Source organism: Myotis daubentonii, chromosome 3 (genome assembly GCF_963259705.1).
Source record: "Myotis daubentonii chromosome 3, mMyoDau2.1, whole genome shotgun sequence".
Lineage (NCBI taxonomy): Eukaryota > Metazoa > Chordata > Mammalia > Chiroptera > Vespertilionidae > Myotis > Myotis daubentonii.
This window is the reverse complement of record NC_081842.1, coordinates 60,467,883-60,486,386: the sequence shown is the minus strand read 5'-3', so window position 1 is coordinate 60,486,386 and position 18,504 is coordinate 60,467,883. Positions and strand designations below refer to the sequence as shown.

General features: G+C 40.0%; 2 protein-coding genes across 6 annotated transcripts in view; one reads left to right on the top strand and one right to left on the bottom strand.

The window, feature by feature from the left end:
* RABL3 (RAB, member of RAS oncogene family like 3) overlaps positions 1–5,611 on the bottom strand; it is a 46,765-nt gene extending 41,154 nt beyond the window's left edge. The window contains exons 1-2 of the mRNA XM_059687735.1: positions 5,424–5,611; positions 1,102–1,193 (exon numbers count right to left, since the gene is read on the bottom strand). Coding sequence (XP_059543718.1) covers positions 1,102–1,193; positions 5,424–5,469 — 138 coding nt within the window. The 5' untranslated portion in view covers positions 5,470–5,611. The remainder of the gene's footprint in view (positions 1–1,101; positions 1,194–5,423) is intronic.
* A 4-nt stretch (positions 5,612–5,615) lies between these two features.
* Positions 5,616–18,504, top strand: part of GTF2E1 (general transcription factor IIE subunit 1) — a 44,531-nt gene continuing 31,642 nt past the window's right edge. The window contains exons 1-3 of one of the 5 annotated variants that reach the window (XM_059687731.1): positions 5,627–5,754; positions 10,702–10,786; positions 11,561–12,038. In XM_059687731.1, the coding sequence (XP_059543714.1) occupies positions 11,591–12,038 (448 nt within the window). In that variant the 5' untranslated portion in view covers positions 5,627–5,754; positions 10,702–10,786; positions 11,561–11,590. Of the gene's footprint in view, positions 5,755–6,006; positions 6,108–6,293; positions 6,504–6,852; positions 6,950–10,701; positions 10,787–11,560; positions 12,039–18,504 lie in introns of those variants that run through there. The other 4 variants (XM_059687732.1, XM_059687733.1, XM_059687730.1 and 1 more) reach the window with 4 other exon arrangements.

Genomic DNA, 18,504 nt, shown 5'->3' with positions numbered 1-18,504 from the left:
AAGTAAAAGCATAACTAAAGAGTAGGATATTCTGAAAAATTTTGACATTTGCAAAAGAACCAAAAAGAATATATAAAAACTATAGTTACGAAAATGAAAAAAACTGAGTGGATATATTAAAAGCACATTAGTCATAGTTGAAGTGATTCTTAGGTAACTGGAGTACATCATCCAGAATGAACCGAGGAGAAATAAAAAATAGAAAACATGAAAGTACATATAAAAGATATAGAGGAGAAAAATCTAATAGGAGTTCAAAAGGAGAAGATTGAAGGAATGAAGGAAGACAGACAATAGCTAAAATTTTTGAAAAGTGAAGACAGCCATGAAAAGCACAACTTCTGAATAGAATGACTAATAACTAATCCATATCTAGACATAAGTTAGCAAAACTACGTAACATTAAAGATTTCTGATGAAAGATTTCTAATCAGCAGCAAAATAAGTCACAGAACTTATTTAGTCAAAGAACTAAAGGCAAATAACTGTCAATCCAGCTAACAATCATCCCTTCCCTACCTATTTCTTAACTCAGTGGAGAGAAGTATGCCAGCAGAAGAGATACTTGGATTGGAGTAGCTGGAATTAGCAAACACCAACAATATCTGGGAAGACAATTAATTCTATGGAAACTGTACCTGTGTCTCCTAAATGTGAGGTGGAACTGATGACCTATACGTAAGGCTCCAAAAGCTTTTGCCTTTGCACTATTTCTAGCCAAAAGCTGGATTTTTCAGTGGCAAAGGCTTAGAATTAATTATGGAGCATGTAAAGTGAACTCTACATACATAGCATAGCAATTAAAACTGAAGTCTCTAAAATAAGACTAATGGGGATCAAATCTTGACTGCTTGTTAAGCACTGAGTGAATCTGGTCATGTTACTTTACTGCTCTAGGCCTTAGTTTCTGCAGCTATTATCTCACAGTTTAAAAACTATCAAATAAGGAAAGACATGTAAAGCATAGTATCTAGCACAAAGTATGTGCTTAATAAAGCCCAGTTATTATCATTACTTAGTTTTGACCATAGTACTATAATTTGATTACATAGTTGGAACAAATTAATTTTACTATGACTACTAAAAAAATAGGAAACATACTCTGACATCTACCGAGCAGCCCACAGTCCATGATGGATTTCCCAGCACTTGATTTTGGCACAGAAGATGAACTAGTGAAGATTTCCCAACACCTGTAAAAGATACAAGAACTCAAGTTATATAAGAGACATGCTGAAATCTGATAGCAAAAATATAACTGAATATGCAGTAATAATGGTATGTAAACTATGGTTGTTTAAAGGATGTTCATACCATACCAAGCATTTAATAAGCTTTATTAATAAGTAAATGGTCAAGGAGGGCATGTTAAAACAGAATGCTGGGTCCTGCTCCCAGTTTCCTATTCAGCAGGTCTGTTGTGGAGCTCAGATTTTGCACTTCTAACAAACTCCTTGGTGATGCTGATGCTACTGGTCCAGGGGCCTTGCTTTGAGAACTACCGTTCTAGGGCAATTTCATATGAACGAGTCCTTTCCTTTTGAATGATTTCATCTCTTCAACCCTTTTTAGAATTGTAGACTATTAACAGATCTTGGAGGTAATGCTCTATCCTGATTACCAGTGGAGAGGTCTCTTCCATGGCACCATTAGATGATCTTTCAGATGGTGCTTGAACACTGTCAGTGACAGGGACTCACCATTTCACAATTCCTTAGTTAGACACTCCAATTCAGGCAGCCAACCCCTTGGCCCAGCTTTACCCTATGGAAAAAAGAGAACAACTCTACTCCCGCTTCTACATCATGGCCCTTTACCTTAAGGCAGTACTTTATTTTCCTGCAGCTCTCCTGGGTTCAGGGCAATCTATATGAGGGGGGAAGAAAATGAGTTTCCATTTACATGATGGAGTCACTCATATAATTAACAGCATTCTGATGCCATTATGACAAGCATGGTTGATGAATCTTCATACATCATTTGTTGTATAAAAAAATTTAGACCATCTCTTTGTGTGCAATTTTGTGTATGAACCTATCATTTATGTTTATTTTTTATTATATGAATTTATATTTACAGACAATCAGAAAGTATTTATTTATATGTTTTATTGATTTTACAGAGAGGAAGGGAGAGAGATAGAGAGCTAGAAACATCGATGAGAGAGAAACATTGATCAGCTGCCTCCTGCACACGTCCTACTGGGGATGTGCCCGCAACCAAGGTACATGCCCTCGACCAGAATCGAACCTGGGACCTTTCAGTCCACAGGCCGACGCTCTATCCACTGAGCCAAACCGGTTACGGCTAGAAAGTATTTTTTAAAAAGAAGAAAAAATCACCTGAAGTGCACTATTGTCAACATGTAGGTTTAATTCCATAAGCAGGGTTTTTCTGTAAGCAGATTCTTACTGTCAATATATAAATGGTATACTTGAAAACAATAAATCATAAAGCTCTGTTTACACATTTGGTTTTGTCTGGAATATACTACCTATTCTTCCCCACCCCCGCCCTCCATTGGCCTGGTGACTAAATCTGTCAAGACTCAGCATCATTCTAGTTATTGTCATTTTTGAGTCCACACAGGTAGAACTAAGCACATTATCCACCATCCTCTGGGTCTCCACTGTGCCCTGTACATTGTTCTACAGAACACTTAAAACACATTACACTTGTTTGTAGGTTTTAGGTTTTAGTCACTGTTTAATTTTAATTTCTTTGAGGAATGGGACTGGGTTTTACTCACCTTTTTAAAAAATCTCCAATACTCAGAACAGGTCCTTAAATAGTACTTATTTAGCGACTAAAATTTTCCATGTTATTACAATCTTCCTAAACATATTTACTATCTCCTTTATAATTCAGAACACTGACATAATAATTTACTTAACTATTCCCTAATTACTAGATATTTATGGAGTTTTAAAATTTTCACTATGCCAAAAAATGATTTAAATTTAAAATCATTTTGCCCGGCTGTGGTGTCTCAGTGGATTGAGCCATCATCCCATGGACCAAGAGGACCCAGTCAGGGCATATGCCCAGGTTGTGGGCTCAATCCCCAGTAGGGGCGGCTGGAGGCAGCCAATCAATGAGTCTTTCTCATCACTGATGTCTCTCTCTCTCTCTCTCCCTCTCCCTTCCTCTCTGAAATCAATAAAAATATTTTAAAAATGCATTCATGCCCTAACTGGTTTGGCTCAGTGGATAGAGCATCAGCCTGCGGACTGAAGGGTCCCGGGTTCGATTCTGGTCAAGGGCATGTACCTTGGTTGCAGGCACATCCCCAGTAGGGGGTGTGCAGGAGGCAGCTGATCGATGTTTTTCTCTCTCATTGATGTTTCTAACTCTCTATCCCTCTCCTTTCCTCTCTGTAATCAATAAAATATATTTTTTTAAAAATGCACTCATTTTCTGGGTGGGAGAGGGGGAAGAGGAAGAGGCCCAATGTAATTAAATAAATACCAGCTGCAAATATTAGTTGTTGGTAATGTATCAAGCTCATCCCTTGTATCTGAAATAACAAAGAGAATCAGTATGTTCATGTTAGTGAGACTTTCAGGATTCCTTACTAAAGTATCAAATATATCTAAGGGGTGCAAAACAAATCTCTATATCCCAAGGCATTCCTTTATGTATTTGTGAAATCCTCCAAATTTCATGAGGGAAATAAGCCTTTATTCAAAAGGAAACTTTAAAGGTTGAATACAAAGACAGATGAAGTGTAAGTATATTCTAACCTGATAGCAAATCACTGTTAAAAGGGAACTGATAAAAAGGCAATAACTGACTTTGTACATATAGCCTGACATCAGTGAATGTGTACCAAGATCAGTCACTTTCCTAGTGGGCATGACTGTCTTCTGTTTTACAACTAAACTATAATGAACAAACAAAATAAAGCCTACTAATTGCCTGATCAGTTTCCACCATTTAATGCAGCAGCCAGTTCAATCCTGCTACATAATTGATTCCAGCTATAAACCCAGCAGTGTCTGCTCTGTAGTACATAAGTGTTTTTTGTGTTGTTTTGGGGGGGTTTTTTTTGGAGGAAATCTGCTAGTTGCAACAATATCTAACATGAAGGGGCTGTAAATGTAATAGAAAAGGAAATTATAAAAGAGACACCCACTGCACAAACCATGAAATTGTGTTAGCTCTGTATTCCAGTTCTAAATCCTACCTTGATGATACACTTGCCAAATCCCTTTAGACCACCATTACTTTATCTGTGAAATGTAGTGATTTTATTAACTTCAGCATCACTTCAAGCTAAAGAACTGGAGTTGACATAAATGGATTATGTTCATAGGATTTCATAACGGGGTTTTCTCAGGGGATTTTAAATGATGCTCTCTGTAAAATATTTTAGAATGTAAATAATCTTCAGGCAAGGTGAAAAGGTTTCTGACCTCCTTCTCTCCCCAACAACGTTGTTCAGTCCTGTAAGGGTAATCTTCAAGCTTTCTGAGGTATGCCCTCTCCACCTCCAAGTGTCTGGCACAATGTCTTTGCTCACAGCACACATTTCAAAGGTCAACTCCAGAGAAGCACAACTATGAAATGCAAGGTCAGCATTTATTCCAAGCTCATAAGGAGCACAGGAGTGGAGGTACGGTGCGAGGGACAAGGACAGTGAGGTGGGAGGGGGAGATACAGGCTTCCAAATGTCCAAGGTGTAAAAAAGAATTTTAAAACTAGGGATAAACTGGGGCTCAGCATTAAGTCCCAGTTAATTCATAGAAGGCCCTTATCTTAATTTCTCTCTTTCTCACAACCTAGCACGGAATAGGTTTTCAATTAAGAGCCAAGAGAAGAAAGAAATCAAGCCCCACTGAGAGTAAAACAGGATTACCCCCACTATCTCATTTCATAACACAGCTTCGTGTTTAAGTATGTGGACCCCGGGTTCCAACCGGTTCTGTCAGTTACATTTCGCCGCCACACTCTTCTCATCTGTAAAATGGGGCAACAGGGCTACTCTCCCGATTAAATGAGTGAATATGTGCAACGAACTTAGAACAGTGTCATTGTTCTGAGTGCACGTTCGGCTTCCCTAATAAGATCTCCTGAAGGCACGGTCCTAGCTTCTGTTTCCTTAGCACCGCGCGCAATAGAATACGCAATGTCTGCATGTCTTGTAAAACAAAGGAACCGAGGCTACGCGCTGGGTTACCACCGTCCAGGAGGCCGACGTGGAAAGCGGCGAAGGCGGAGAAAGGCCGCGACTCCGCGCCCCCGGCCCACGCGAGGCCTCCACTTGGTCAAACAGAGCAAAGTCCTCTGGGAAGTGTAGTCTTTAGGCCTCGAGAGGGATTTCAGCCACGGGCCCGAGCGATTTAGTTGGCGGGGGGAGGGAGTCGTAGTTAGCGAATAACTCAAAAGTGTTGGTAGCCCGAGAGGTGGGTGAAGCCGCTCACCTGAGTCTCCCAACACCAGGACCTTTACCCGATCCAGGGACGCCATCTTGCCACTGCCTTCCGGGGTTCACGCCTGTTCCTGATTTTAAGCCAATCAGAGCTGGGCACGGAGGGCGGAACCTTCCCTGTCATTGGCCAATCGGAGTGTGACTCGCCTCCCGGACGGCTTCGCAGTGCTGATTGGCCGGCTCGGTTGAAAGTAGCGGGTGGCTCCCAAAGCTGGTCGCAGGAATAAGGCGTTCTCTTTGTCGCACGAATGGCGAGGCTCGCTGGAGCCGGTAGTTGAGGCGCTGAGGGAAGCTGTAGTGCCAGTGTTCGAGGATTCGCCTGGGTAAACCTTGTTCCCTGTTCCTTGTTCTGGGTTCCCTAGCCCGGAGTCGTGTTTCTCCTTTTCGCTCCTTTCTCCTTAGCTACGCTCCCCCTCTCAGCTGCTCTCTGGACTGGGTTCTCTAGAGAGCCATGGAGCCCGGAGCGGCCCGTGTGCGACCTCGGGCAGGACCATGGGCTCCACCGCGTGTGGCCCCCGCACTCGGCTGGCAGAATCCGAGGGAGTCGGGGGTCGCGCAGTGTGGGGAGGAGTGGACATGACTGCACCGGGCTCGTGGCGGGGCAGCTGGGTCCAGAGGTTTCGCGGTGGCCTGCAGCTTTCTTATGTAGGAAGGCGTGGAGAGACCATGAAACGTGGTAACTGAAAAAAAAAAAAAACCCAAAAAATCCCCCTGCAGTTAAATGTATAAGATTCAAATTCGTATAGAACTGGCATAGTAGTATATTGGAATAATCGACTGGATTAATAAACTGGACCACCCCCCGCAACCCCTTCTTTCTCCGTTTATCTTATACCCTGAGCATCATCTTTTAACATTGCAGATTTGGCCCTGTTGCTTCCTGCCTAAAACCATTTGAAGTTTAAGAAGAGGGATCCCACTACTAGCCTGTCCTTTTCTGCTCTGGAAGCCGCGGGGGAGGCAGTAGAGTGTGGGGAAGTTGGCGGGACGGGCCTGCGGGAAGAACACGTGCTTGGGGGAGCTCCTGGGAGGTTTCGGGCAGCCCCTGACGAGCGGTGCCGGGTTTTGAGAAGTCAGGGGTGAACGTGATATCCCCGTTCTCAGGTAGATATGAGAGTCCAGGTCTACTCGCTGCAAGGAAGGAGGTTGGGAAAGAGCCTCGGGAGCTTGTGAAATGGGATCGATCACACTGAGCTATTCAGGGGGAATCTAATCTGGGAAGGTCTCCGAGGAAATGTCGTTTGCGATGCGAAGGATGATTAGAAGAGAGTTTGAGCAGGGAGAACAGAATGTGCAAAGGCCTGGAGGTGGGGAAGGCGTGTGTGGCTGATGGAGTTGAGAGCGTGCCAGTGCGGCTGGAGATAAGAACGACGGGGTTAGACAGTGCAGGGAACTCATTCATTTCCCTTTTGTTCCTCCAGCTCTGTGCCTGGTGCAGTGTCCTTCTTCAGTGTTTGTATGCCTGTCATGCATATGATTCAAAAACAAGATCTCTGGGGAGCTGTGCTGGGTAGGGAGGTAGGTGAGACTGGGAGGGACTGAGACTCTGAAGCAAAAAAGAAGAAAAAAAGGGATTGCCCTGAGAGGTTACAAACTTAAAAATTTCCAGAGACCAGTCAGTCAAGCTCTTTCCCTGTTTAAAAGTGACAGCTGCTTTTCAGCTTTTTTTTTTCTTCTTTTTTCTTTTTTTTCATATGGGAACCTGGTCTCACTTTTCCTCAGATATTTCCAATTTTCAAGAGGAGCTGAAAGTTGAGATTTATGTGAAATCCCACTATTTTTAATCTTGGCAACTAACTCAGAACATTTTCAAGACATTCTTCTGGTCAAACAGTGTGGTAGAGGCTGCCAGTTTGGTACCTCTGACTTAAATAATTTAAGAAATCCAGAGATTGAGTAGGAGATTTAGCATATGTGGGGAAGTAGAAGTGATAGAGAAGAGAAGGCAGTGGTCAGGAAGGACGATTTTAGAAGGGAGAAATTTCGAAGGAGGTGGCATGATTTCTTTCCTGAGCTCGTTTCGTTCATTCAGCTACCTGCTGGACATCTTCACGGGAATATTCTGTAGTATTTCCTCAAAGAGAAGCAACTAAAAGTGACTGCCTCATTTCTTTCAAACCTGATCCTCTGCAGGTGTTAGCCTGTTTTTTCATAGGAGTACTTTTCTTGGTTACACTGGCTTAAAACAAATAGCTGTATCTTTTTGTATTAATAACATTCTTGTTCATTTATTTAAAAATAAATATTTATTTGGTTAAAAAAATAACTACTTAAAAATTTACTGCTTTTTTAAATCCCATTTCCAATATATTATTGGGCCCTTTTGATTGTGTTTCTGAAAAGTAGAATTATCTGGGGAGCATCCTGTTCTCTTGCAATAGTTTGCTCTCTTTCTTAGTTCAGGTTTGATTACTATAGCTCCTAGTACTTCCATATACGTCCATCTTCACTTACCTCGATCCAGTCTTCATATTGTTGTAGAGTCACTTTTCTAAACAGGAGTTCTTAGTATGAATACCAATAATGGAACGCTTATGATGCCACCTCTGTAAGCAGCGTATTTTTCATGGATTATTTCATTTAATCCATGCATCAACTCTATGAGGAAGGAACTGTTAATCACTTTTTATGCATGAGGAAACAATTTTCAGGGCCACAGGTTAAGAAATGGTGGAACCTGGGATTGAAAACCCAAAACTATTGGACTGAAGAGTCCTCATGTCACTCCCTCGCTCTAATCATTAGGACCCTCTAAGTCAGTGGTTCTCAACCTTGTCTGCACATTAGAATCACCTGGGAATCTTTTTAAAATCCTGATTTCTGGGCCTCATCCTCCCGAAATTCTTTCTTTGTTATGGGGTGGGGCCAAAACATTAGTAACAAAGAAACAGACAAGGTTGAGAACCACTACTGTAAGTTGTTTCAGGCAGTGGAAACAGGCTAAGTGAGTAGCAGGGGGTCCTCAATGCATGATGTGTGTTGGCATAATATGTAATAGCCAGTCACCAGATTTGTCTGGAGTAGTGGTCAGGGGTTTTTTCTGTTTATTGGAGTCACCTAAAGAGCTTTTAAAATATGATGCCTAATCTGATCCTCCCAGACCAGCCGAAACAGAATCTCTGGGAATGGGGCCCACTTGGGTACTTTCAGATGCTTCCTAGATGGTTTTACTTTACTGCCAGGGTTGAGAACCATTGATTCCAGAATATGGAGTGTATGTTGTCGGAGGTCAGGGAGGGGAAATAATGTTGGAAAAGTAGGTTATTTTGACATTTGTCTGCCATTCTTTGGTCTATTGGATGTTTCTGAAGCCGTGTTTTGTGTTCTGCCAATCATTAAGCATATAAAAAACACAAAAAAAAGCTGTGTTCAAGTACAGTGTATCAACTAAATTAGAAAGGAGAGCAAAATGCATCTGATAGTATGCTCTAGATCAGTGATGGCGAACCTATGACACGCATGTCAGAGGTGACACGCGAACTCATTTTTTTGGTTGATTTTTCTTTGTTAAATGGCATTTAAATATATAAAATAAATATCAAAAATATAAATCTTTGTTTTACTATGGTTGCAAATATCAAAAAATTTCTGTATGTGACACGGCACCAGAGTTAAGTTAGGGTTTTTCAAAATGCTGACACGCAGAGTTCAAAAGGTTCGCCATCACTGCTCTAGATACTTTGGTGTTGAACCCAGGCACTTGCTTGGCACCCTTGATCCTTGGAATAACAGGAAGGTGTTAAGACCACAGGTTTGGATCTAGGTGCTACTTTGTTATCTCATAGTCAATGCCTGAAGGTTTACAATAGCAAATATATATTTAATTGTAACTAACTTTCCTTTTATTTCTTTATTGCATGTAGGGCATTATATCCGCCCCCCCCCCTTCTCCAAATGTGTACAGATTGGTTATTTAGGAATATCTTTTTAGTATAATACTGTGAATATAAAAATATTTCTTATGAAAGGAGATACTGTTGATAGCCACTGATTTGAAATAAAAAGATTCCGTAGATAGCAGTGTTACTAACAAAAGATGATTCCCTTTTGAAATTATTCAATGGGATGTCTCTTAAAAATTTCCCTATGGTATAGGGAATTTCATTTGACAGTATGTCTGGATAGCCTGACCATTTTTACTTTGGGACATATTAAATCTATATGGAAGCTATTCTTTTTTAAAAAAAAATGTTTTAATTGATTTTTTCTTTTTTTTTTTTGAGAGAGAGAAACATCAATGTGAACATCAATTGGTTACCCCCTGTACCCACTCTGACCAGGGATCTACCAGGGAACAACCCGCAATCTGGGTGTGTGCCCTGACTAGAAATCAAACCAGCAGCCTTTTGGTGCATGGGACAATGATCAGCCAACTGAGCCACCCCCACAAGGGCGATGTGGGGGCTGTTCCTACTAATAAGTGCTTCCTAAGCACATTACTTACATTCTCATTTATTCATCACAGCAACCTGATTGAGATAGCTGATACTGTTATTTCGCTAGGAGAATAAAGTATGGCTTGTGGTGGTTTAAGCGATTTGCTTAGGATCACACAGCTACTAAAGCACAGGTTGTCCACCTCTGACTTCCAAAGCCCATCCTTTAAAACAATCACGTGAAAGTCTAGCCCATGCCATTTTGGGCTTCAAAAAGAGAGCTTTTTGGGTCATGATATGAGAATTGGGTACAATTGTTTTGCAAGGAGGTCCAGTATTTAAGGATATCTTGGGGGGTGTGTTTGTTTGCTTTTTAAGGACTATATGGTATTGATCAATAGATTTAAGTTAACAAGGTTGGTAAAGCTATCTAGATCTAAGTGTTAATTTCTTTCATATTTATAGTAATAATTTTGCTAAGCATCCCAGTTGGTGATTACTTATGTGTTTTTTGGTTTGTTGTGATTTTACATATGACTATGTAAAACATTCTAGGTCTATTCTGAGAGAAAATTTTTTAAATTATATTTTTTAACCCTCACCTAAGGGTATGTTTTTATTGATTTTAGAGAGGGAGGGAGGGAGGGAGGGAGAGAAAAATACTGATGTGAGCACTAACTGGTTTGGCAGAGTAGATAGAGCGTCCGCCTGCGGACTCAAGGGTCCCAGGTTCGATTCCGGTCAAGGGCATGTACCTTGGTTGCAGGCACATACCCTGTGGGGAGTGTGCAGGAGGCAGCTGGTCGATGTTTCTCTCTCATCGATGTTTCTAACTCTCTATCCCTCTCCCTTCCTCTCTGTAAAAAATCAATAAAATATATTCTTTTTAAAAAGAAAGAAAAATACTGATGTGAGCACTGATTGGAAGCCTCCTGTACCCCCAACCGGGGATCTACCAGGGAACAAACCTACAACCTGGATATGTGCCCTGACTTGCAATTGAACCTGTGGCCCTTTGGTGCACAGGATAGTGCTCCAACCAACTCAGCCATACCAGCCAGGGCTATCTTGGTAGAAAAATTTTTCTCAAGAAATAAAGACACTTTAAGGATATGCTAATGGTTAGACTTCTTGGGGAGGGGGGGGGGGGGAGGCGCGGGAGTTGGGCGTAACCCAGCATTTCCAAAGATCTATAGCAGCGATTTTCAATTGGAGTACTGCCACAGGCATGCTGATGTGCCACAAGAATTTTTAAAACATGGAATACCTGGCTATTTAAAAGACCTCTTTTCCCTTAGATTGTCAAATAAAAGTATGATAGCAACCAATGCACCATAACCGGTGTGCCATGGAAGTTACAAATTATATGTGCCATGAGATGAAAAGGGTTGAAAATCACTGATCTATATAGCATTAAGACTAATAAGACTTTATTTAATTTTTTTGTGTTTTTCTTACTGAAATAAAGTGGGTTTGATAGGTATCATTGCTATAAGTAATGTTAATTTTTTTAATCAAACACATTGTAGATCATGAAAATAATCACTTAAGAAATATGCCAAGCTTTTTAGGTGTAATATTTTGTATACTCGGAGGAAAATCTTGTTCTCTGTTAAATGTTTTGGCATTATAAGTCTTATAATGGCACTCCAAGAATAGTGATAGCTACCTAATGAGTTGATTATTCTAGATTTAAAATGATTACTGTGTCCTCATTGTGCCTGTGTAATCTTCTCTTTTTTTCTGAATTCAGTACATTTAAAGTTGAAGTTTGCCGCTAAAGATGGCAGACCCCGATGTCCTCACCGAGGTTCCTGCATCATTGAAGAGGTTAGCCAAGTATGTGATCCGGGGCTTCTATGGCATTGAGCATGCTTTGGCCTTGGACATCTTGATCCGGAACCCTTGTGTGAAAGAGGAGGATATGTTGGAGCTGCTCAAGTTTGATCGGAAGCAGCTTCGTTCAGTTTTGAATAATTTAAAGGGAGACAAGTTCATCAAATGCAGAATGAGAGTAGAGACTGCTGCAGATGGGAAAACCACTCGCCATAACTACTACTTTATCAATTATCGTACTCTTGTTAATGTGGTAAAATATAAATTGGACCACATGAGAAGGAGGATTGAAACTGATGAGAGAGATTCCACCAACCGGGCTTCCTTCAAATGTCCTGTCTGTTCTAATACTTTTACAGATTTAGAAGCTAATCAGCTCTTTGATCCCAGGACAGGTGAGACTTTTCCTTATGAATCTTTTAAGTAACTTTTAAAAATAAAATATGTATTCTTTTTCTTAAATTGATTCATCTAATTTTTAAGCCAATCATGTATCTTACCTAATAATAGAGGAACATGGAAATTGACTGTACTTTCACTATGCTAACCAGCCAATCAGGAGAGTATGCAAATTAACCTAACAAAGATGGCAGTTAATTTGCATACATAGGCTCCAAGCAGTGGAGCAAAGCTTGATGGCCCCGGGGCTGGCTGTGCAGCGAAGCCTCATGGCCCCGGGGCTGGCTCTGGCTGGAGCCCGGCCAAAGCGAAGGCCTGGGTGCCGGGTGCCGGAGGAAAATCAGTGCCAGCAGCCAGGGGAAAGGAAGGCCTATTGCACGAATCTCTTCATGCTACAGGCCTCTAGTATCATTATAAAAGTGAATGGGTTGGTGTAAATCACTATATAGTCTGTTAGTCTTACTGCCCTGTTTGACTGTTACTCTTTTAGAAGCTCTTGTAAAGCCTTTCTCCTTCACAAAGGAGTTTACTCTTCCACCCATGGCCTTCCTACCCCTGTTCCCACCTCCACCCCTATTTACAGGTACAGCTCAATCTGAAAGGTTGACTTCTCTATCACTTGAAGACTATTCTGACCATTTCACTTTTGACCTCTTCATTCAGTATATATTTAGCACCTGTTTATGACAGTCACTGCCAGACAGTCACAGTACAGTGCATATAAATGTTATGTTAGTGGAAGTGTAAAGTGCTATCAGGAGTACATAAATAGGGCTTCTAATCTGGAATGGCCTCTGAAAGAGTTTAAGTAACAGCTGAGACTTAAAAGATAAGAGTCAGCCAGATGCAATTAGAGGGGCATCCTTCCCTTCAAATGGATGGATATTAAATCTCTTAGGCATTACTTAGTGGAAGAAAACTGTCAACAAGATACATATTTTTTTCCATTTAAATACTTTAGTTAAGGATCTTTTTAATCAACCAGAATTTACAAAACACATTTTCAAATAGTTCAGTATGTCTGGCATTAACATCAAAAACTTTAAAGCGCTGGGTTGTATAGTTATTTTGTCTTATCATTTATAAACAGGTAAAGAGACTATAGTTTTGCTAATTATTCAGTAGACAATTTGGTCTTACTTTCAAGTGTAAAAATCAATAGAAAGAGTCAATGCTGTTAAGTTAGATTGTCCTTTTGTTATGGCTGAATTCAGGAGTAGAGGTGACTTTTTAAAAAATTCCTAGGTCTGCCTTTGAAAAAAACTATCAAAAATGTAATTTAAACTTTTACATGTGAAATTTTTATTGTAAAAAAATTACAGATTTGTCCAGCTGGCTTCGCTCAGTGGTTGAGCATTGACCCAAGAATCAGGAGATCATGGTTCCATTCCTGGTCAGGGCACATGCCTGGGTTCTGGGCTCGATCTCCAGTAGGAGAGCAAGCAGGAGGCAGCCGATCAATGATTCTCTTACATCATTGATGTTTCTATCTCTCTCTCCCTCTCCTTTCCTCTCTGAAATCAATAAAAATATATTTTTTAAAAATTACAGATTTTTATACATTTAATTTTCTAATTTTTGTACATGTTACATATTGTACACTTAAAATTTTTTAAGTGGGAAATAATCTCAATGTCAATTAAGATTATTAATAAAAAGAGCTAGCTTAGGACTTTTTCCCCCCGCTTATTTATGTGAAGCAGTCATTTTGGATGAAAAGTCATTTAAAGAATTCTCATTTGTGTTAAATGTTTATTTTGCCTGAATCTTTTTACCTTGAACGGACTTCACTAGGAAGGCTCTTGTTATAAGAAAATCTAACCATCCTGAGTATAAGGATTGTTTGAGTGTGCTATAAGAGGAAGTTGTACAATATATCTGGAGTTCTTTCAAAATAAACTAGGGAAATCTCGTGTTTCTTGCTATTCACGTTAACAGATTTTTTTTTCTTTTTTCTTTTATTATTATTATTTTTAATCCTAACCCGAGGATATATTTTTATTGATTTTTGGGGATGGGGGGTGGGGGGAGAGAAACAGAAACATATGCACAGGAATCAAAACTCTCAATCTTTTGGTGTACAGGACAGTGCTCCAACCAACTGAGCCAACCAGCCAGGCCAATTCTACCTGATTTCTTAAAGGAGCTCTGGGTTTTGGTTTTGTGATTCTATGCAGATGTTGGTGTTACAGTTAGTGGTCATCTTCATCACTCTTGACTGCAGTAGAAGGTGTTATCCAGTCCCTCAAAGAGGGTAATCTAAAGTAATGTGCTTCTACTACATTTATTCATCATTTTATTCTTATTCATGAAGCTTTCTAAAAGGAAGTCACTCCAGTGTTTATATTAGTATTTAGGAGATTGATCTATGATGCTCTTTGAATTTCACCCAACGTTAGTGCCTGAATGAAGCTAATTGTAATCAACAGCTGGGTAGCCTATGGAAGAGATGGCCCAACACCCAAATAGTCAAGGTTATTTAAATCAGGGAGTTGAGATAGATTAGGGGGCATGAAAATATTTTATGAAAGAGAACTAAAACTGTAATAATTGTTTTGTGGCCAGTCTGAACAAAGACTTTTTAATATGAAGACTATGGTCAGCATGAAGGTGGAAAGAAGGGGTTCAAGGAAAGTAAGAATAAATCATTTTACCTTGGTATCACTTGGGGGAGGGTGCCCTGGGGAATGTACTCGCCTTTTGATTATAATTTGGCTTTTCATTTGGACTTTAAGGACAGAATGTGCTGACTGGGTGATATTAGGACCCAGACTGCTTGTCAATTTTGTCTTATTTTTCACTATTAACTTGATACCTTCTGTGTTCTGTACATTCCCTTTAGAAACTTTGGTCTTTTTTTCCCTTCCTGATTTGCTCAGAATTCATTCCCTTCACACTCATTTTGAAGAAGATGGGAAATAAACATTTGGGTATGTGTATCAGAGTAGGGGGAGGCTTTTTCTGCTGTAATATTGTAATATTCATGCTCTGTTTAAGTTGATAGATTACAGTTTTCATTCTAAGCCCCATCTTGTACAAAGCTATTCTATTTCTTGGTTGCTGTTGGAGATTGAGGATGTTTCTGACCAAATGATGGGACTATCTACTGAGCTATCTTCATTCCCATCTCAACAGTTATTAGGTTGAACTCTTATATTACCAAATAGAGGTTATTCAGGAATTAGGTTTGAAGCCTTCTAGACTTTACTGCTTCCCTGATAGAAAGTTTTGAACTCAATTGTATGGGCAGCTCTGATGGCGAACCTTTTGAGCTCGGCATGTCAGCATTTTGAAAAACCCTAACTTAACTTTGGTGCCGTGTCACATATAGAAATTTTTTGATATTTGCAACCATAGTAAAACAAAGATGTATATTTTTGATATTTATTTTATATATTTAAGTGCCATTTAACAAAGAAAAATCAACCAAAAAAATGAGTTTGTGTGTCACCTCTGACACGCGTGTCATAGGTTCGCCTTCACTGCACTAAAGGGTGGTGACTCCTAGATGAGCACCTGGGAATTCTGGGCTCAGGAAACTCTGAGTCCAACAAGAATTATTTTATTAAGGCTAATTCACACATAAGCCAGAGATCTTCCTACTTCAATTTACAGCTTTTCCTACCTCATCTCTCTTTTCTCTAAGAATTGTAGGTTCTCTTCATACTTTCCCTTTTGGTGTTCTTGGGTTGAACTCTATCCATATGTTTGATGGTTGTATGTGTGAGGTAATAAAAAATATATATTGATCTCTGCCCAGTTCCTTGGACAGATGTCCTAAAACCCTTGTAATTTCTTAAGTGATAAGAGCACTAGGAGCATCTTTTGTGCTTGTGCTGTTTGGTCTTTGGTCCCCCCCCCCCCCCCCCCCCCCCACACACACACCCTTGGTCCTGATACAGGGCACCTGAAAAGAAACCTTTGTAATTTCCTGGGTGATAGGAATGTCTTTTGTTCTAATGAGGCAACACTGGTGGGCTCCTAGATGAGAAGCTTGGAATTTTCAGCCCCGTTCCCCCTTCTCTTGAGACAGGAGAAGGGCTGACAATGGAGTTAATAATCCATTATGCCTACGTAATGAAGCCTCCATAAAATTCCCAAAGTATGAGGTTTGGAGAGCTGGTGAACACATGGAGGTGCTGGGAATGTGACAGGCCTGGACAGGGCATGGATGTTCCAAGCCCCATCCCACAAGCCATGCCCTACACAGCTCTTCCATCTAGATATTTATCTGTGTGCTTTATTATATTCTTTAACAAACTGGTAAACATGGGTAAGTGTTTCCCTGCATTCTGGAACTGCTTTAGCAGCTTAATTGAACCCAAGGGGTGGGGGAAGGCAGGGGGTCATTGGAACCTCTGACCTATAGCCAGTTGATGATAACCTGGGCTTGCAACAGGTTTCTAAAGTGGAGGCAGTGGGAGCAGTCTTGTGGGACTGAGCCCTTAACCTGTAGAATCTGATGCTGTCTCTAGGAGGACAGTGTTAGAATTGAGTTGATTGGTAGGACACACAGCTGGTATTACAGAGAATTACTTGCGTGGAGGGGCGTGGGGGGCGTAAAACCTCCACACACTTGGTGACCAGAAGTGTCAGAAGTGAAATGTTACGTGTGAATAGTACAAGAACACACAGGGAAGAAACACAGAGAAGAACTGGGGTTTTCCCTACACAGGAAAGAAGACAGGCTTTTCCATTATAGTATGTACAGATACTTCATGAAGATGGAATGAATGGCCTCGCCTTTGCCCACTAGTCCCTGGTTTCAGAAACTTAATTGGGCAAAACTAGCTGTTTTACTTCCTGAAATATTGGAGGTTTATGTAATTAAAACAAAGACAGTATGACATGAAATTCCTCAAATCAGGAAAGTAGAATCTTGTGGTTCATAAATGCATGTTTTTAGATTTAGAAGCTTTCTCATCGTGGAAAAATTAATATTTCTACTTTCGCAATCTCAGCCATGGGTAATTTAGTTAATGGCACTTCTAAGTTAAATTCAGCAACATGCTTTTCTCCCAAAGGGAAGGGGTAATTATATTCTCTCTTTTAGATTTTAAGGCTAAATGATACGGAAACAGCTTTATATTTTTCCTTTTTAATTTAAAAATTAAGCAGCCATAAGGTCAGGGATAATTTGGAAGAGAAAATATTACCCACGAAACCACTAGCTTTTGCATATTACTTATAATTATAATCACAGCCAAAAATAGTTTGTGATCTCTTGGTTCCTTAATGTACCAAACTCTCTTAATTCTATCTAGTGTTCAAAAGTTTTAATAGGTATAATTCTACCCTGTTCCCCCATTTTACTTTCTACACATTTTCAGCATTATCTATTTTTCTTAGTGCAGATACCATTTTATTCCTGTAAAAGTTTTTTTCTTAAGACTTCTCAGCAGTGGGAATATAGTTTTATAGCTTCTGGAAAACAGCTGTGCTCACCTGTATACCACCAACGCAACTTTAGTTTTATGGCTTCTGAAAAGGCATATATGGCACTATTGTTTATTGTGTATGGGATAAAATTCTTAGGTGTTTGAATTAGAAACAGTTTGGGAGCTCCTATTACTGAAATCACATATAGACCTGGGAATCTCATTTCAAAACTAAGTTTTTTTTTGTTTTTTTCATGTCAGAGAACTAGGGCATATTAGTAAGGAAGTTTTTTGTTGTTGTTTTGTTTTTAATCCTCACCAGAGGATATTTTTCCATTGATTTTAGAGAGAGGGAGAGACAGAGAAACATTGATGTGAGAGAAACACATCGATTGGTTGCCTCCTGCACTCACCCAGAGCCTGGGCTGGGAGGAGCTTGCAACCAAGGTAAGCGCCCATGGCCAGCATCGAACCCAGGACCCTTTGGTCCACAGGCTGACACTCTAAGGCAGCGGTTCTCAACCTGTAGGTCGCGACCCCTTTGGTGGTTAAACGACCCTTTCACAGGGGTCTCCTAAGACCATCCTGCATATCAGATATTTACATTACAATTCATAACAGTAGCAACATCACAGTTATGAAGTAGCAACGAAAATAATTTTATGGTTGGGTCACAACATGAGGAACTGTATTTAAAGGGCCAGAAGGTTGAGAACCACTGCTCTAAGGGAATCCCATTTTAAATAAACTTCTAAATAAGTTAAATTTTAAAAAAGGAAATCTTAAAAGTATATTTAATAAAATCTTAGGAATGAGAATTTAGGTATTATTTTATCTAATTCAGCTCATTGAATTGTGTGTAGGTGCACATACAAATGCCTATGTTGTACTCTAGGGTTTGGAGTACTCTTATAAGTAATAAACAAACCCAGGGCTATATAAATTTCTAGGATGTTTTAGATTGAATATTAGGGAAGAATAGGATAGCTTTTGTGAAGATTCAGCTTGTTTTGTGTGATTCCATGAAAATGACTTAGAGACAGATTTTATAATTAGTGTAAAATAAGTCTTTTATAACTAACTC